Source organism: Primulina huaijiensis, chromosome 16 (assembly GCF_012295235.1).
Source record: "Primulina huaijiensis isolate GDHJ02 chromosome 16, ASM1229523v2, whole genome shotgun sequence".
NCBI lineage: Eukaryota > Viridiplantae > Streptophyta > Magnoliopsida > Lamiales > Gesneriaceae > Primulina > Primulina huaijiensis.
The window spans coordinates 2,008,611-2,029,176 of NC_133321.1; the positions used below are offsets into that span (position 1 = coordinate 2,008,611).

At 37.5% G+C, this 20,566-nt stretch overlaps 1 protein-coding gene across 5 annotated transcripts; it reads right to left on the reverse strand.

Annotated features, from left to right (window-relative positions):
* Positions 1 to 3,480: 3,480 nt before the first annotated feature.
* Positions 3,481 to 20,221, reverse strand: LOC140961334 (clathrin interactor EPSIN 3-like). 5 transcript variants are annotated; one of them, XM_073419791.1, is made up of 15 exons: positions 20,056 to 20,212; positions 19,342 to 19,443; positions 19,143 to 19,231; positions 18,712 to 18,763; positions 18,527 to 18,606; positions 18,062 to 18,140; positions 17,678 to 17,761; positions 17,443 to 17,588; positions 15,747 to 16,088; positions 14,531 to 14,572; positions 14,335 to 14,433; positions 14,052 to 14,242; positions 5,923 to 6,137; positions 4,162 to 5,182; positions 3,481 to 4,080 (listed from the first exon to the last, which is right to left on the reverse strand). In XM_073419791.1, exons 3-15 carry the CDS (start codon positions 19,175 to 19,177, stop codon positions 3,662 to 3,664), a joined length of 2,805 nt encoding a protein of 934 aa, XP_073275892.1. In that variant the 5' UTR covers positions 19,178 to 19,231; positions 19,342 to 19,443; positions 20,056 to 20,212; the 3' UTR covers positions 3,481 to 3,661. The 5 variants fall into 5 exon arrangements, with proteins under 5 accessions (XP_073275892.1, XP_073275891.1, XP_073275894.1 ...); XM_073419790.1 differs by having other exon boundaries at positions 19,339 to 19,443; XM_073419793.1 differs by lacking the exon at positions 19,342 to 19,443 and having other exon boundaries at positions 5,923 to 6,128; positions 20,056 to 20,221.
* Positions 20,222 to 20,566: the final 345 nt, after the last annotated feature.

A 20,566-nucleotide genomic window follows, 5' to 3' on the forward strand; every position in this document is an offset into this window, starting at 1 on the left:
AATGTTATGCCTTTTGGACTTAAAAATGCCCCTTCTGAGTTCCAAAGAATTATGAATGAAATATATAATGATTATTCAAAATTCTGCATTGTTTATATTGATGATGTATTAATATTTTCTAATAATGTAGATGATCATTTTAAACATTTAAAAACATTTCTTTATATCACAAAACAAAACGGTCTAGTTGTATCAAAATCAAAAATAAGTTGTTTTCAAACAAGGATAAGATTTTTAGGTCATTACATATCTCGTGGTACTATAACTCCCATTGAGAGATCTTTAGAATTCACAAATAAATTTCCAGATAAAATACTTGATAAAACCCAACTACAAAGATTCTTAGGAAGTCTAAATTATGTTCTAGATTTTTGCCCAAATATCAATAGAATAGCAAAACCCTTACATGATAGACTCCGAAAAAACCCAAAACCATGGACAGAAAAACATACAGAAATTGTAAAAAATATCAAAAGGCAAGTGTTAGAAATCCCATGTCTCCATATCGCAGATCCCAACCTACAAAAAATCGTAGAAACAGATGCATCAGATTTAGGATATGGAGGTATATTAAAACAAAAACAAGAAAACAGAGAATACATAGTACAGTACACATCTGCCCATTGGAATGATACCCAGAAAAATTATTCAGCTATAAAGAAAGAAATTTTGAGCATTGTTTTATGCGTCCAAAAATTCCAGAGTGATCTTTTGAACCAAAATTTTTTATTAAGAATAGATTGTAAAAGTGCAAAAGAAATTTTACAAAAAGATGTCCAAAATCTTGCCTCAAAACAAATTTTTGCAAGATGGCAAGCTATTCTTAGTATATTTGATTTTGAAATCGAATTCATAAAAGGAGATACAAATTCTTTACCTGATTGCCTCACAAGAGAATTTCTCCAAAACAGAAATGCCACCCAAAAAAGATAAAAAGCCTGTTCAAACTCCTACCGAACCAGCAAAAACCAAAACCTGGTATGACATTGTTACGCAGGAAGAAGAAGAGGAACTTAAAGATACTGCACAATCCAAACCACAGGTAAGTGATGATTTGGAGAAAAGACTCAAATTCCTTGAATCCTTTCTCCAAACACTTGAAATAAAAAAATGCCCTTGAAAAAACCCAGGCAAGTAAAAGCTCCGACAAGAAAGTTAAAGAAATCCTTACCAAAGATTCCTTCCAAACTGTTTCGTTTTCCGATAATTCTTCAAAAACCTCTTATCACACTACAAATTCCCAGCTTGTTCTCACACAACCACCATTTAACCCTCCTTCTGATTATTTTGAGAAAAATAATTGGCAAACTATAATACATGTTGAACTAGGATTCCATGAAAAAGATCCCTTTGAAACACTTCAAAAATATTTTGGAAAAGGACGATATTATAAACCTTGGGACGAAAATAAGACCCCTTATTTCTACCAAGCAATTTTGGAAACTACTGACTCCGCAATGTTTAAAAACTTTTTCTTGGACCAAAGTCATAATGATCCTGCTTATTCAACCTGCAAAATCCTAAAAGTCATTGCTCCATTTGACTGGGGCTATGAATTTTCAAAACCCATACTATTTCCAGAAAAATATAAGGAAGCATCATTCTTTGAAATACCTTTTAATTACTGGGACTATCAACAAGCCTGGTACAATTCCTTCTTAATTCAAAACCAGAAACACAAGCACACTTGGTTATTCTATTTTGATACCAAGATTTGTAATCCAAAAAAGTTCCCAACCTGGTGGTACTCATGGTGGGAATATTTTGGATCCACCTATGAAATCCTCAAACACCCTGTCCAAAATTCCTTTAATCTTTTTAGAACCCAATATGCCCCGACAGCATAAGAGAAACGATTCCATCCTCTTGCCCTTTTTTGCATGAAATTTTATCTTCCTTGGGTCCTTTCCTGGACTGTTGAATTTTCAGACGAAAAAATTTTACATATTAGGAGAAGATTTAAAGTCAAATGGTGGGACAAATTTAAAATTCCTCCAAGCCTTACAGCTACCAATGTCCAAGCTTGGATCACCAATAATAAAAATACAAGAGTCCCAACTCAAAAATCGCTTTACAGGATTCCACCAAGACAACAGACAGAATTCCTGGCACAAAAATCCCAAATGACCGCAATGCTTGCAGCTGCCAAACCTCCTGAAGAAATGCAAGCTATACTAATGAAATTCTCACCAGGACCTTCAAGAAAGTCAGAATCCTCTGATGATTCGCTTAACCTGGAAGAAGATGACCTCCTTGGACCAGACGACCATGGACCGACATTTGGAAATAGTGGAGTGTAAATGTTTATTGTATGGTATTGTATTAGTATTTGTTTGTATTAGATTGTATGTCATTGTATTGATATGTACATTTTCATATGTTTTTTTTTAAAAAAATTCCGAAAATACCCCTAAAAAAGTATATAAAAAGGGATGTAACCTCAGTATAGAGGCACCGAAACATTCTACCACTCTCTACCCATATCTCTGTCTCCTCTCTCTCCCTCTCTCTCTCTTGAATCATTCATTCCCAGATCCAAATCCCAGAAATCCGAAACCTTTAAACATTACTCAGAAATCCCAGAAATCCGAAACCTTTAACCATCCAAAACCTTAAACCATTACCCAAAAATCCGAAACCCTTTTTAATTTGTATCTTCCATTTATGTAAAGTTATTTGATTCCAAAGGTTAGTAATGAAATCTTGTTTTAAATTCTGGAATTCTTAAATATATATATATATTTATGTATGTTTAATATCTATGGCTGGTTAAACCGCCTACTTCTTTAAGATTTGTAGAGTTCTTTGCAAAAGTATGCTCTGTATATAGATCCCTTAAAGGTTTATATACATCAGAAACTGGAGGAATCACGGNACACACATTGATATGTTACATATCCATCGTGCACACTTATATGAACACAGATGATGTAACACTAACCTGCAATTTTTTTATATTTCATTGCATCAAATATGTGAGTGTTACCTCATCTGTGCTCACATAAGTATGCACGATAAATGTACAGTATATCAAAACTGATATATATACAATTTTTTCAGTTTAGTTTAGTTTAGATTGTGAAAACTAAAACATATATTAACATCATATAAATTCAAATTTATATGTAAGTGCATAGGGCATGTCTTCTCACCATGTTTTACCACAAAATTCCAGTGCTAGCTAACTAAAGATCCCAAATCGTACCGAAACGAAATTTAAACTGCCGAAGAAAATAAACTAAATGATCGAGAAGATAAAATATCCAGAACAGAAATGTATGTAAAAAAATTAAATTTAGTAAACTTTATTCGGTCTTCTACAAAAGTAGTCTGTGTCAAAAAATATAAAATAGAGACACCTGAGAAGGTTCTCTTCAATGTATACAAATCACATCACAAGAGCTACAATAATAATAGGGCACAAAAGGGACTCATTTTCACCCCCAAAAATGTCATACAAGACACCGTAAAAGATTCCTAAAATGATGAATACATGCATATGTGCTGCAAACATTAATCCAAGATGATTATACAAGTAAAAAAGGCTATATCTCGCACCATTGTCGTTTTCGATCTTGGACTTGTGGTCGACTCATTTTGCTTACAAAAAACATGAATAGTTGCCTCTCGGTTCTCAATGATATACAGTGGCTACAGATCATTAGTAGCCACCACCATATGGTCTTTGACTGTAGTTACCCGCTCCCATCATGGGATTGTAACCTCCAGGCATGGCGCTTCCAGGAGGAAATCCTGCTTGCTGTTGCATGCTCATTCCTCGGCCCATACCCATGTTCATCCCCATCCCCTGTACCATTGGCTGGTTTACTCCGTAACCTCCAGCCACGCCCATGCCAGCCCCTGGAACGCCAGTCATATTCATACTGGGACCCATCATTGCATTTGGTGGAGGCCTTAGAGCACTGGCACCAGCTCTGCCCATCCCAGAACCAGATCCCATAGCCTTACCCATGGTTATAGTAGATGTCACTGGGACCGTCGTGGGTTTTTCCATCCTCTTCTCCTTGCGATTTATGGCATCAAAGTCAACTCCAATGTCAGCTAGAGGATTTGTTTTAGCTACAACAGAAAATCTTTAGATCAGTTGAGTGGTGGTAGACGACATGTAATAAGACTAAACTATAAAAAGTGAGCACTCACATCCAGAAATATTCAAGTTGACTAGCCCTCGGCTGAGAGTGTCGGCCCAAACAGTGGATTTTGTCTCAAACTTGTCTTTTGATGGTTGAGGAACCATGACAGAAGACCCAATTGAAGCTGGTATAGATGACACAGGAGGCGGGATGTTGCTTGGTCGCACTTGTGGCGCTTGGGGGCCAAATAGAGAAGCTGTGGGAACTGCAGAACCTATCTGTGATTGGAAGTTGTGCTGAACAATGTGTCCACCAGAAGGAATCACGTTGGTAGAGTCTGGGCCTGTAGATACATCTTGCAGCTGGTGAATCCCATAGAAGTTAGGATTTGGTGGATTTGGCAGTGCAGACTGACCTCCAAGAGGAGCCTGAAAACTGGAATTCGAATAACCCATTTGAGATTGAAACCCGGTAAGACATCCAGTTTGACCATTCTGAGAATAATATCCCATTTGTGATGGCGGACCAGATTGAGCTGGAAAAGTCAAAGCCATGGAATGAGCTAGAATACTGGTTTGTGAAGCAGATTCTGCTGATTGAAGAGGGTAACTTGTTTGTGGTGGAGGTTGGCCAAGCTGACTAGGAAAACCTGGATGCTGACCTGTCTGTCGTTGAAAACTATTTTGGTTGGTTAGAGATGGTAAACAAGACTGTAACAGCTGATTGGCATGAGGTGGAAGAGTCACATTTTGGTTGGCTGGAACTGGATAACCTGAAGGTATAGATGGTGGAAGAATATCGGCTAATATATCAATATCCTGGTTGAAGGTTGAGGAATCATCCTGTTGAGCAAACTCTGAATTCGTAGGAGGTTGCACCCCCAAAGGAACAGATGGAACATAACTTGAATCATCATGACCACTTATAAATTCAGTTCCAGCCATTTGAGCTGGCTGATTTACGCCGAAGATTTGACTAGAGTGGGGATTGAAGGAACTTGAGGGTGCGGAAAGTTGTTCTTGAGCTGGTATTTTATATGTAGAAGGAAAAGCTTTAAAAGGACCATCGCCAAATGGATCATCAAAAGACTGCAAAAAAGATAATATTTACCTCCGGAAATGCGAAAGCTTAGTAATTGATGGCATCTAAGCACAGAGAATGAAGAACCACAAAAAAAATTTTATGACAAGCAACCATTCATCCATAGGTGGGACGATCTTTTGCCCCCCATGGGTCGAATATTCACCATCGGAAAATGACCTGCATTCAGTGCCTAATTTCCAGCCTTTTATAATACATGTTTGAGGGGAGGGTGGGGTGGGGTGGGGTGGGGTGGGGTGGGGATGGGGTGGAGAGGCAGCCGAAGGAGTAAGGATCGGAGTTCATGAATACTGGTATATGGGTGCATAAATGGATTTTGGTTCGGGTATATGGAGGCAATTAGTAATTTTCCTCCATGGTCGTCTACATCTAATAAACGGAGTAGCATGAGGGACGCTAGAATATTTACTTACTTTACCCTTCTCATTGGAGTTTTTAACGTTAAACTTTGTAAAACCAAGAAAAGCAGGTTGTAATGACTTTCGGAGGGAAGTCCGATCCCTAACTAAACCAATCCTCTGAAAATAAATGAAGGATCAAATTATCGAAAACAAAAGGAAAAACAAGCTAATGGGTCAAATAATTGAGGCATATTATAGTCCTAAGATCCAAAAATCAGACCATTAATCAAAAAAAATTCTTATCAATAGTGTCAATGCATAAAATCAGTACGGGATCGATAAGTAACATCAGTCTATTTCAATGCAATATTAGAAATCAAGGTCACCTGATTAGGATTCGTAGAAGCTGATGATGTGGCAGCAAATGGGGATCCAGAACTAAAGTTTGCAGAGGCCTGAGTTTCAGGGGTCATAGTTGGTTCAGTAGCAGGCACAAGAGCCAATGAATTCGATGAAAATGACTCAGACAAAGAACCCAGTATATCTATCTCCTTATCAGCAGAAGTAGCAGGAGCAAAACCATTTGATGTTGCTGAAGTAGCTATAAAAAAAAATATTTTTATCAAAAATAAATCTGGTGAAGCATAAAGTTAACAACTCAATAACAAAACATCTGGATCAATCATGGAGTACTAGATTTGCAACAGAACTATTATGTTAATAGACAGAAGGGAAAAAATAATTGAGATATTTTCCAAGGCAGAAGATCGTGACACCATTAAAACTATCCAATCCCTCCATAATACAATGAAAACTAGCACAACCAAGCTCCATGATACACGTAAATGGCATCAGCACTGTAATGACCTGAATCCTTATTTTAAATGAAGTATTAATTAAGAGATGATTAAAAGGTTGCTAATTAAACATTATTAAGTCGGTTCGGTTCCACCGAATTTAAAATGGACAATCCAACCTACTTCAGGTTTCATTATCTCGAGAAATCCAACTAGACGAATGAGATTCTGACACATAGCAGATAAGATTGATTCGGATTTTCTGAAATAGTCCGGATGCAGCCTATAAATAGAAGCTGAATTCTTTTGTTTTCTATACCGCTTTCTTCAGAGAGAGTTCTAGCCACATATCTTAGGTTTTCTAGCCAGTTTCTAGGGCACTTTGGTGTCGGGAAGTTTCGGAGCTAGTGTCGACTCGAGGGGGGTCGGTGAACTGGGATCGGGATATCATCAGCGGGCTGACGACGGACGCAGATATAATTCTAAAGCCTTTGGGAAGAAATTTGAAGCATGTTTGGTAATTCAGGATATTATTTGATGGTGATTTCATATTGTTGGTATTGTCTAGGTTCAGAGCTTTCTGTCAGAATGTTTTAGTGAGGTACGTGATGTACTGACTGAGATATCCAAGCGTAGTATACATATTTATATGCTGCATATTTATCTGTTGCATGATACATGTTTTATTGCTTTGGCATATTATGCATGACATATCATGTTGAGCCTGATATCTTTTGAGACATACCTCGTTTGTTGGGGCTGCTCAGCCCTATTCTGTATTGTGGACGATGGGGCATCGGGAGCTACAGTGTCCGACGGGACCTGCGGGCTCTAATGCCCTGGACATTGTAGGTCCACTTTTGATGATGAGTGTAGGAGCCAAAACATGCCTAGGGCAGATCAGAGACTACACACTCAGGCGCCTCTAGACTGAGCATGAGATTCTTGACTTAGTCCTTGATATCCGATCATATTGCATTTCGCATGCATCATATCAGTTTGTATACTCGTACATTCACGTATTGAGCGATTGTCGCTCACGTCCTTGTTTTCATCTTGGACACCCCATTCCACGGGACGGGTCTTAGGTTGGACGGTTTGGACGGCCAGGGCAGTGGCTAGAGCAGTTGGGTTTTCGTTGGTGATCTAGTGGAAGTTTTATGTGGTTTATAATTTTCTCGTTTAGAATTATGTTTTCGATATGATTGTATTAATGTTCAAAACTGCTGTTATTGTTCTGTTTACGTTTGGATTATAAGATGATTAAGTTATTCGGTTTCCGCCGTTTAATTGTTGTTATTAAGTTTAATGTTGCATGTTTATTAGTCTGCTTAGTAGTGGCTCGGGTAAGAGCGCTATATTTGGTGGTAACAGAGCATGCAAAGATTTTTGGGACATTAGTAATCCTATTCCGAGGTTTTAGATGTTGATTTTGGTTTTCTTTCAGATGTCAGGAGATGGAAGCAGTCACGGAAGTGTGGGACATAGCCGTTATGGCGACGATGAGGCTGTCCGAGAACATTGTCGTAGAGATCATGACGGAAAGCGTCACCGAGATCATGATGAAAGGAGACGTATAACCACGTTAACATTATGAATTTCATGAAGATTGAACCTCCACCATTGACTGGAGATGAGAATGCTGATGTTGCTGAAGCTTGGGTCGATATCATGGAGCAGTGTTTTCGAGTACTGCACTATGACGAGGATGAGAAGATGGAGGTAACCGATTTCATAATCCAAGGAAAAGCTCGGAAATGGTGGAAACTTGTTTCTGCCATTCTAGTACAGCAGCATGGAGGATCTATTGGGAACATTTTCGTCAGGCCTTCATCAATCATCACTTTCCGCTAGCTCTTTGTCAGGCGAAGGAGATGGAACTGTTAACCATTAAGCAAGAAGATTCGAGCATTGAGGATTACCAAAAGCGTTTTACGGATCTGTTGTCGTACGCTTCTTACATCAGTGAGAATTCTGCAGCAAAATATTCTCACTTTTTGAATTGTTTGAACCAGGAGATTTTTGATCGGGTTTCTGTCTGTGACGATCCTACTTCGTACGAAGGATTAGTAAATCATTGTCGTCAATCCGAGATCAGTATTGCTAGGAATAAGGTTGTGCTAGCTAGCAAAAGTTCTAGTTCGTTAAGACCGAAAGGTCAGTCTTTCAAGAAGTCTGTATCTCCTTCTTCCGGTTCTGGAGGGGTGCACAACTTTGGTAGGAAAAAGCTGCAATGTGGCCATTGCGGAGGCAATCACCAAACGGAGAATTGTCGGAGAGTGACAGGTATTTGTTTCAATTGTGGTCGTTTTGGTCACATAAAGAGGGATTGCCCTAACTTAGGGGATCAAAATGGAGGCAGAGGTTCTATGGCAGGGTCTTACAATAGAAAACAGTCCGAGGCCATTGTGCAACAGAAAGGTTTTCCTGCTCAAGGTTCTTGTCGTGGAGGAATATCACAAGGATCTCAGCAACGCCCACGAGTTCAGGGGCAGGTGTTTGCCCTAAACCAAGAGCAAGCTGAGGAGCAAAACGAGAGAGTCATTGCAGGTAATTTTCTTTTATGTGGTATCCCTGCATATGTATTAATTGACATTGGGGCATCGCATTTATTCATAGCATCAATGTTTGTTAAGAAGCATAAACTACCCTACGTGTCCTTAGATGTTTTGATGTCGGTGTGTACACCGATGGGACAAGAGGTTTTAGCTAAGCGATTTGTAGTAGACTGTTTGTTAGAGTTTGATGGAAAATACTTGTTTGCCAATTTGATGATATTGGCTATGGAAGATTTCGATTGTATTATGGGAATCGACCTATTGACTAAGTATAGATCGACCGTAGATTGTTGTCAACCTCTCGTTCAGTTTCGTCCATAAGGAGAGGAGATTTGGTTCTTCTTCGGTGAGGGAGCTCGACCTCCAATGCCAATAGTGTTTGTTGTAAAGGCACAACGAGCTTTTGCGAAAGGAGGAGACGCATACCTAATTTATGTTGTGGACGTATCGAATGACGTAATTGATTTGAATAACATTCCAGTTGTCGATGAATTTCCTGATGTTTTCACCGATGAAATTCCTGGATTTCCTCCGGAAAGGGAAGTGGAAGCCGAGATAGAATTGGTACTAAGAACCTAACCTATCTCTAGAGCGCCTTATAGATTGGCACCAACGGAGACGAAAGAGTTGAAACAATAGTTAAAAGATCTTCTTGACAAGGGGTACATTAGACCCAGTGTATCTCTTCGGGGAGCACCAGTGTTGTTCGTTAAAAAGAAAGATGAATCTATGCGGCTTTGCATAGATTATCGATAGTTGAACCGAGTAACAGTCAAGAATAAATATCCGTTACCACAGATCGATGATTTGTTTGATCAATTGCAAGGGACTTCAGTGTACTTGAAGATCGATTTACGGTCTGGATATCATCAACTTCGAGTTCATCAACGTGATATCCTTAAGACTGCATTTCAAACAAGGTATGGGCATTACGAGTTTCTAGTGATGCCGTTTGGTTTGACGAATGCTCCAGCAGTATTTATGGATTTGATGAACCGAGTATTCCAAGAGTATCTTGACAAGTTTGTCATTGTCTTTATTGATGACATACTGGTATACTCTAGTAGCCGTAAAGAGCATACACAACATTTAAGGGATCACCAATCGTATGCTAAGTTGAACAAATGCGAGTTTTGGCTCAACAGAGTTGTCTTCTTGGGACATGTTATATCCAAAGATGTGATACCAGTGGATCCTAGCAAGATCGAAGCAGTGTTGAGTTGGGCACGACCGGAATCAGCTCAAGAGATAAGAAGTTTTCTAGGTTTGGCAGGATATCACCGAAGATTCATCTCGAGATTTTCTCAGATTGCCAATCCATTGACACAACTGACGTGTAAGAATGTGCAGTTCAAATGGACACATGATTGTGAAAATGGTTTCAATGAATTGCGTCAACGTTTGACAACTGCACCAGTTTTTTAGCTCTGCCATCTGGATCAGGAGGGTACATTGTGTACACTGATGCATCACTTCAAGGACTTGGGTGTGTTTTAACCCAGAACGGTCATGTGATTGCATATGCATCCAGACAGTTGAAGAAACATGATGAGAATTATCCAGTTCATGATCTGGAATTGACAGCGATTGTGTTTGCTTTGAAAATCTGGCGACATTATCTCTACAGAGATAGATTTGAAATTTTTACGGATTACAAGAGCTTGAAGTATATCTTCACTCAACCAGAGTGGATTTGTTGGATTATGATTGCGAAATCAAGTATCATCCAGGATCAGCGAATCGTACAGCTGATGCTCTTAGTCGCAAGGTGAAATTATCTGCACTTCAGACAAGTTTCATATGTGTAATCCAAGATTGTTGTTTTTTGGGATTCCACTTCTGTCATAAGAAAAGAATGGAACACATTTGAGTAACGAGCACTTTATCTGAACCGACGTTGTATGCCAAAATCAGATAATCTCAGTTTTCTGATACGAAAGTGAAAAAGTTAGCAAGGTTAGCTAACGGAAACAACACATCTGGCTTTGCGTTCCGAACAGATGGAACCTTCTGTCTGTCGGGAAGAATCGTAGTTCCAGAAGATTCTGAATTAAGAGACGAGATTTCATCTCAAGCTCATAGGAGTAAGTTGAGTATCTAACCTAGAAACATGAAAATGTATAAGGATTTAAAGACCAAGTTTTGGTGGAAAGGTATGAAGAAAAGTGTTTACCAGTTTGTAGCCAAGTGTTTGGTTTGTCAGCAAGTGAAAGCTGAACATCGACGGCCAGGAGGATTACTTCAGAATATTCATATCCCTAAGTGGAAGTGGGAGCATGTGAGTCTGTGACGATGGATTTTGTCACCCACTAGCCGTTATCATCTAAGAATTGTGATGTCATTTGGATTGTTGTAGATCGACTGACTAAGTCAGCACATTTCATTCCGTATAGTCGGGAATATAATTTCGATCGCATGGCAAGACTATACATTTAAGAGATTCTTAAATATCATGGTGTGTCAACAAGTATAGTCAGTGACAGAGATCCATGTTTTACCGCAAGGTTCTAGGGAAGTTTTCAAAAAGCGTTCAGAACGACGTTGAGTCTGAGTACTACCTATCATCCAGAGACCGATGGTCCGTCTGAGAGGACTATTCAGACACTCGAAGACATATTACGTGCTTGTGCTTTGGATTTTGGACCAGCATGGCATGATCATCTGCCGCTTGTGGAGTTTGCATATAACAATAGCTACCACAGAAGCATTGGTATGGTTCGTTCGAAGCATTGTATGGTAGACGTTGTCGTACTCCATTGTTTTGGGATAAAGTAGGAGAACGACAAGTGCAAGGACCTGAATTAATGCAACAAGCGATTGACGTAGTGGAATTGATCAAGAAGAGAATTAAAACTGCACATGATCGGCAATCGAGTTACGCGAATACCAAGCGTAGACCTCTACAGTTTCAGTCAGGGGAAAAAGTTTTCCTTGAAGTTTCACCATTACGCAGAGTGATGAGATTAGGACTCAAGGGAAAATTAGCCCAAGATTCATCAGACCTTTCGAGATCTTGGAATGTGTTGGAAATTTGACGTATCGATTGGCTTTACCGCCGTATCTGTCTAGCATTCATAATGTTTTCATGCATCGTTGCTACGACGGTATGTAGCATATGAATCGCACGTTCTTGGTCCGACAGATGTTAAACTTGAAGAAGACTTTACTTATGTCGAGCAACCGCTCTTAAACCTGGGTAGGAAAGAGAAGAAGCTCAGAAACAAGACCATTCCACTTGTTCTAGTGCAATGGCAACGCCGAGGTACTGCAGAAGTGACTTGGGAATTAGAGAGTCGTATGCGCTCAGAGCATCCACATTTGTTTTGAGTTGTATCTTTCTAATCATGAGTTGTATTGTACTTCAATTCTGATTTCGAGGACGAAATCTTTGTAAGGAGGGGAGGATGTAATGACCTGAATCCTTATTTTGAATTAAGTATTAATTAAGAGATGATTAAAGGGTTGCTAATTTACCATTATTAATAAATTGATAATTCGGGATCAATATGTTGGGTTCCACCGAATTTAAAATTAACAACCTAGCCTACTTCAGATTTCATGATCCCGAGAAATCCAACTAGACGAATGAGATTCTGACATGTGGCAGATAAGATTGATTCGGATTTTCTGAAATAGTCCAGATGCAACCTATAAATGGAAGCTGAATTCTTTTATTTTCTACCCCGCTTCCTTCAGAGAGAATTCTAGCCACATACCTTAGGTTTTCTAAACTGGGATCTAGATATCATCAGCGGGCAGAAAACGGACGCAGGTATAATCCTAAAGCCTTTTGGAAGAACTTTGAAGCATGTTTGGTAATTCAGGATCTGATTTGATAGTGATTTCATATTGTTGGTATTGTCTACGTTCAGAGCTTTCTGTCAGATTGTTTTAGTGAGGTACGTGATGTACTACCTGAGATATCCAAGCGTAGTATACACACTTATATGTTGCATATTTATCTGTTGCATGATACAAGTTTTACTATTTTGGCATATTATGCATGGCATATCATGTTGAGCCTGATATCTTTTGAGATATACCTCGTTTGTTGGACGATGGGCATCGAGAGCTTCAGTGTCCGACGGGACCCGCGGGCTCTGATGACCTAGACATTGTAGGTCCACGTCTTGATGATGAGTGTGGGAGCCAAAACATGCCTAGGGCAGATTAGAGACTACACACTCAGGCACCTCTAGACTGAGCATGGGATTCTTGACTTGATCCTTGATATCCGATCATATTGCATTTCGCATGCATCATATCAGTTTGTATATTCGTACATTCTCGTATTGAGATATTGTCGCACACGTCCTTATATTCATCTTGGACAACCATTCCACGGGGCAGGTCTAAGGTTGGACGGTTCGGATGGCCAGGGCAGTGGCTAAAGCAGTTGGGTTTTCGGTAGTGATCCAGTGGAAGTTTTATATGGTTTATCGTTTTCTCGTTCAGAATTATGTTTTCGATATGATTGTATTAATGTTTAAGACTACTGTTATTGTTCTATTTTCGTTTGGGTTGTAAGATGATTAAGTTATTTGGTTTCCGCTATTTAATTGTTGTTATTAAGTTTAATGTTGTATATTCATCAGTCTGTTTAGTAGTGGCTTGGGTAAGGGCGCTACAAGCAATGTGAGCACTCTTTTCCAACTCCATTGACTTTTATATTTTAGTACAGCTAAACAAGTTAAAATTTAAGTTCTGCATGCATAAAATTAGCATTATCTCACAAGAAATAATATTTATCAGGTTCTTGTTCGTCAACAGAAAACCAGCTCAATATTGATCACAAATCACTTAACATTTGGCATATTCATTTTGACTTATAACTCATACTTAAAATATATAATACACAAGGCGACATTTTCATGGTTAAAAGTGTCTCAGAACAAAAACCCATTCATGTATCTGTCTCAAGCTTAAATATAGTAAAAATCCCCTTGAAATCATCTCAACATCACAGACAACTAAAATCCCCATATTGAAGTAGGGATTTATTTTTTTGATGAATCAAAGTTGGAATTACGATAACAGAAAATGTGAAAAGGAATACAGAAGCAAAGGAAAGGTCCATGTAAAGTGTCTATCCCTTCGTATAAATAAATTGTACCAGGAAACATGAGACACGAATTACTGACATTCATCTTGCAGCTTTACCTGAGAACGAACCGCGTGGATCAAACTCATCGAACCCATTAACTTCTTCATCTGTATCTGGAGCTGAAACTTGGGCTGGTGGGGAAGCAGGAACTTGGGGTGGAGAAGCTACAGTTATTTCATGGCTTGGACTAGCCCCAGAAGGAGGAACGATTCCTATTGCTGCAGATGCCCGTGAACTTTCCCCCTTCCTGTCAACAATGAGAATTAAGAGCGAAGACCAGACAATTTCACAAACATTCAGATAGAAAGCAGAAAATGGATCAAGCTTGTCCAAATTTACCTTTCACTATAACTGGGACTGTGAGTAGCACTAATAGCCTCCTCGTAACTAGGAGGTTTTTGCTCGGAATTTTTCCGGTCAAGCCTCTTGCCCGCAGTACTAATTTAATAATGAAATGAATTACGCAGTTTAAGTTCATATTTATTAAAAGGCTAAGCACAAGAAGGATATATCAAGAGAGGTATATTATAAATACCTTCCATCTTGAGAATGACCATCATCTTTTGCACCACTACCCCTTCATTAGGGAACATGATGTTAGCATAATCTTAAAGGATCAAACTATAGTTATTTAACCAAGAAGCGCAATTAAAAGCAAGTTAAACATACTACATGATGAATGGAAAAAAAAATGCACAGCTCTCAGAATGTGCGACAAACTTATACTAGATAATTAGCAGACTTGGGCTCATTTAAAGAAAAATTCATGCAAGAAAAGCTTTGATTTGGGATGCATAGGCAACACATGTCTGGCAACATGAGTGGCAATTAGGCCCTAGAACATTCATTGCCACATTTCAAATAAACCAGCTTGCAAGCCACTTTGCTTCAAGAAGATTGCAATTTTTAACCATTTCATATTGTGCCGTTCATACGGAAATTTAGAATATATACAAGGCACAGAGAGCCACATGACTATTTTGCAATTCTCAAAGTATGAGTGGAGCAGATTCACGAGCTCCAATATTTTCCAATTTACTTCGTTTTTGCTGGATTAAGCACAAGGAAAGTTTTCAACAAGTATTGATCCACCTTGAACAATTTATATATTTGCATTTAAATTGGTTTACAGGAGATATTGTATTCCTATTTCTGTAATGACACACTTTTACGGATCCAGTTTGCATTAAATGCTAAAGTTCATAATTGAATCATATTTCTTGACATTTAGCCCCAGAATCTCTACTATCAAAACTAGGCTAATGCTCGGATCTGATTCGCCTGCATTAGAATTTACTGGAATTAATCTTTGAAATTTAATTCTATTAAAATCGAGTTCAATAAAAAAAATTGACAAGAACACACCAAGACAGAGTGAAAAGAAAAGATTTGGAAGGAAAAGTTAAAAGAAGTTTTGTTCGGGACTTGGGAGTTTTTCAAGTAACAGAAAATAAAGTAGAGGGAGGGAAAATCTTTTTCCTCCACAAGCAAACTAAGCCTTAGAATTACTTTACAACAATTCTAAATATGCACAAATATTCTAAATTGAAGAATTACATCATAACTCATAACCATACATGTTATTTCGATAAATAAGCACTTCAAAAATATTGTACTTAAACTTGTTGAACCATCCAAACTCTCTGCTGTGCATTCAAATCTTAATATTTAAGATGCATACTTCAAGGAAGAATCTCTACAAATTTACCTCATAATTTGATATGGCTTACAGAAATAGGAAATACACAAACCTTAAAGAATATTGGCCTTCATCCTCATACGCACGGTCTTTATCAAAATCAGCACTTCCACCTCTTGATCCATAAACGATAATACCTCTTCCTCGATAGTCATCATCCCTGGATCCATCTTGGCTGTGGCGATCCTCATAATCCCTGCTATACTTATCCCCCTCACGACCATATGATTCCCCATACCTTCCATATCTTTCATCATCTCTATAGCCAACGCGGTCATCATCTCTGTTACCATATCGGCCATCATAACGATCACCATCATATCTATCTCCATATTCTCCTGAATTTGAGTTTGAGTCATATTGATTCATATTACCCGTTGATGTGTTGCGATACCTGTTAAGTTCATTGAAAAAACATTTATATATGTTGAAAACTGGGGATTTGTTATGACTACTGATAGGAAGGCATGTTATACTAGCAAAAAGGTATTAAAAAAATCATAAATCATCAAGACATTGAGCATATAAAAATCTTTTATATGACATTTTCAATCATAGAGTCAATATACAGATCTAAACATATGTTAAGACATATAAAATGGATTGATAGAATAAAAGAACAAAAAGTTTGATTAAAAAACCAACATAACGGCAATTATATAAATGACTAAGATCATGGAGGCGTCAAACTCCAGCACAGACAAGTAAATATATCACGATAAGACAGATAGTAATGCTTAGGCAACGTGTATGACAAGCAGAACTGATAGGGATTTTGGCATCGAGTATCTTGCGGTGCCAGAAATGCATACACGATGTACTCATCTTTTGAGAACTTTATTTCGTAAAACAATAGAAGAAAAATAATCAGCAACACCTTTTATGAACCCTCAGAGAGCACAACAAGAAAAAAATGTATAAAATCAGCAGCAACTGAAGCACTATGATCATCATAAAGATTATGTCTAATGCCTAAACTATGTTGTTAGCTTTTCCATTAATTGTGGACTAGTTTAGAAAAAAGAATAGACATTTCAACTAAATGTAGGTAATTAACATTTTAGCATCATTTGTGCTAGGCTGCTAGCATTTTCATTACCTCTTCTTGTCACAGTTTATCAGTTTTCCATGTAGAGGAATAGAAGAAAAGTAAAACTTTCGAAAAGAATTAAAGCATTAAAGTCAGAAAGTACACATATTTGTAATCTAAAACTTGCACATAAAACAGTTCATTATCCTTGAAGGAACGCATATAAAAAAACTAGATGATAATCCCATCCTCGAGTGAATTTTGAAAAGATTGAGATCGTGGCGTTAAAAGGAACAATACATGAAAAAGCAAGAAAAGGTCCCCCTGAACTGCTGGCTTGAAACAACTCAAAATTGAACCATGACTCAATCCTAAATCTAAAAGCAATGCTAGATAATCAAATTTTATCAAAAGCCATACCAGAAATAAACATCATCTCAATATTATTTGATAAAAGAACTGAGATTTCCAAACACAAGAACTCAAGGTAAATTCCTAGCCAATCAAAAAATACACAACACAAGTGTGCTATCAGTAAACCTATAGCTTCCAACAAAAGTACGGAACACGCAGCCTTCAAATATAATTAAAGTAGATAGGTAAACCATAATGCAATAAGCAAAAAAGAACCAACTTCAAATGATAAAACTAACGGAACCCACAATTTAATCCCCCAAAAATGATATATGCAATCAGGTAACATTCAATGACAACTTACTTGTCTCTGTTAGAAGCAGCCTTTTGGCGGACTTCTTGAATTCTTTCCTTGTCATTTACAAGAACCACTAGACTTTGAGATTTCTTTCTCACATTGTTTCCCTGGTCCCTCCCACTGGAATCAATGTATTGAAAATCGGACAATGTCTGCAAGAAAGAAAAATTTTGAATTCCATCAGCAAACGTGCTTTGTAAGAACATCTAAAGACAATGGGTCCAGATGAATAGCAAATAACCGATATTTGATATGCATGTTCTCTAATCTCATCTATGACCCTTTCAGAACCATGAGCAACCAAGTACTCCAAAACGGTTAAAGCCTGGACAAAAAAATAGAAAACTTTCATTTGCATTGTTAGAAAGAAAAGATGACTGAAGAACAGCACCTCAAAAAATGTAACAACATCATGCCAAAAAGGAGGTCACGCATCAACACAAGAAAGAACGCCTAAGTAACTTGAAATTTAAATTCTTAAAATGGACTTTTAATATTAAATAATAGGCAAAAAGGATCAAATAATTTTCCGTAAAATGAATCAAAAGGGACTGGGTATGTAAACAACAAAATTCAAGTCAGTCACTGAGTACAGCAGACAAGAAGTATGGTAAGAAAAGCTTACCTTGTATACATGTCGCCAGTTTTTCCCAGTATCATTGATACGCTTCCAGAGTACCCCCGTGATCATCTGATATTCATGACTGCATGAATTTAAAAATGAGTATTTTTTCAAAAAGAAAAACAGCATTACAAAGTATTAATTGTTTAACTTAAAAGGACTCCATAAGAAAGCTAACCAAGTTGAGTTCCAAGGGTATGAGATCAAGCTCAAAATAGAGGAACAAGATCAGGCCTAGCTTGAGATCAGGTTTAATTTTTATTTTGTTATATATCATATAATTCAAAATTATTTTACTATTATAATAATACATCACAAAACAAACTAAAAAAATTACAAATCACTATTTATTTAGATAATAATTGCTTTTAGTAACCTTTAAATATATAATAAATATACAATAAAAGCTCCTGAGCTTTTGAGCAATTGTAAACGAGCTCAAGATAAGCTAACACTTCTAGGACTCACTGGTTTCTTGTTGCCTGTGCAATATCAGAAAGAAGCAATCCATGAGGGCCCCAAGGCTCATTGCTAGTAGCATCAAGAACCTGAAAACCAAAGCCCAACACCCCGTGAAACGGGTACAAAAAAAGACAAAATGGTATTTTTTTCGCTCTTTAATGACAAATAAGAATTGAAAAAGATATAAATACCTTTTGTTCAACAGAAGGAACTTTAAGAACTTTTTTATTAACCTCTCTCTTGCTGCATGATCACATAAAAAACATCGACAAGAAGAATTTGTTATCAAAAGTTCAAAACCAAACCAGAATATTATATCAAACAGTTGGAACCGATCAGTGCAAAAATAAATATTTTTTAATAGGAAACAATATAATATTAATAAAAGATATTGATTACAAAAAGCGGACCATAGTCCACGCTTGATAATGAAAAAACCGGAGTCATATTAACATAATATTAGACACCAATCCATATATAAATCAAAAACCGAAAAAACAAAAAATAAGTTAAAAAGTGAAAAAGACAATCTATTACAGAAACAAACAAAGCAACAATGTATAATATGGAATGCATAGTTTAAATCATGCAACAAATTCAAAGCTAAAACAACAAATTTTACATGTCACGAACGGTTTGACCAAAAGCCTTCTTCATTTGAGCCTTGAACTAGGAAGCCAAATTTGAAACCCTTCCCAAATTAATGCCTGGCTGTCAAAAGGTAAATAACCAATCGTTTACCAAGAGTGCAACAGCCATTCTTTCTTATCACAGCATTTACAATAAGAACTTCAAAGATAAGGATGTGAAATATCAACCACTAAGAATTTGAATCCTTCCCAATTTGCATTGCTTCTCGTCGTTTCATCAGGATGAATCTGATAATAAAATACTACCGAACAAGAACGTCGCACTAATGGTAGCTGAATTCAGATAAACAGCAGCAGAAATCAGATCTAACATTCAATCAACAAGCTAAAGATCCAAATTTTACGTACATTGAACAGAAAATCCTTGATATCAAAATCAAGATCATAACTAATGAAATTTAGAATAATCCTTTCGCAACTTTCAGTGACATTCGATACATTAATAAAATTAAACTCATTAAAAAGACTATTTTCATGCATATACATATGCTTTGATTGAATCAAATAATCAAGAATTGGAGAGGTGGGAAGCTGAATTCATATAGATAGGTGGCAGAAAATAGATCTAAAACACAATCAAGAAACTGAAGATCCCAACTTCATGATAAATGGAAATCCATGGTAAGAAAGAAACAGACCATATTCAATGAAATCCAGAGCTAGCATTTTGCAACCTTAAATGATATTTAATACCAACAGAATTAAACATCAAAACCCAATAGAGAAAAGTGTTTCAGAATATGAACAATAAAAAAAGGAGAGAAATGGGTAGCTGAATTCACATAAATGGGAAGCAGAAATTTGATCTAACATAAAATCAAGAAACAGAAGATCCCAAAGAAACATGATCATAAATCGAACAAAAAAGAATGGAGAAGATCGTACATAATCAAATCCAAGGCTTCCTCCACAGCACAGCAGAAATAAGACAGGGAGTTGAAGGAGGAAGAAAAGGGTGCCCTGTCGCGAGAGAGACAGAGAAATGTTGCGTGAAAAGCGTAAAGAATAGAATGCGAAAAAAGTTTGAAAATGAAGAAAATTTGACGAGAACCGATTCTGTACCAAGAGCTGTCCTTTTTGCTAGATTTATTTATTTTATTCATTATATCACTCTATTAGTAGATTAATAATAAATATTTAAATGAGTTGGGGTAAAAATTAATTACAATATTTTTTGTAATTGATACCCCTGGGATAGCCCGGGCTATGCCCAGGTCATGGATGACCCAAGACAATTGATTATTCTCCCATAAGAGCAAGGGTCATGGACGATCCGGGATACTGAGTGGATGGCCCAGATCAGGGTAAATTTGCAGGAAGGGTTCATCATAGGCCGGGCAAGTGAACGCCCAGGACGTCTTCTCCCCGAGTTGTTGGACGCCCAGGCTATCGTGAA

What these genes read in the sequence shown, in the direction of transcription:
- LOC140961334 (XM_073419789.1), bottom strand. Translation starts at nt 19,177, where the DNA reads ATGAAGAAGGCTTTTGGTCAAACCGTTCGTGACAT. An exon ending in AGTCCCAGTTATAGTGAAAG is followed by an intron (nt 14,243 to 14,334) that starts GTAAATTTGGAC and finishes CATTGTTGACAG; the next exon opens with GAAGGGGGAAAGTTCACGGG. An exon ending in TCCACGCGGTTCGTTCTCAG is followed by an intron (nt 6,138 to 14,051) that starts GTAAAGCTGCAA and finishes TTTTTTTTATAG; the next exon opens with CTACTTCAGCAACATCAAAT.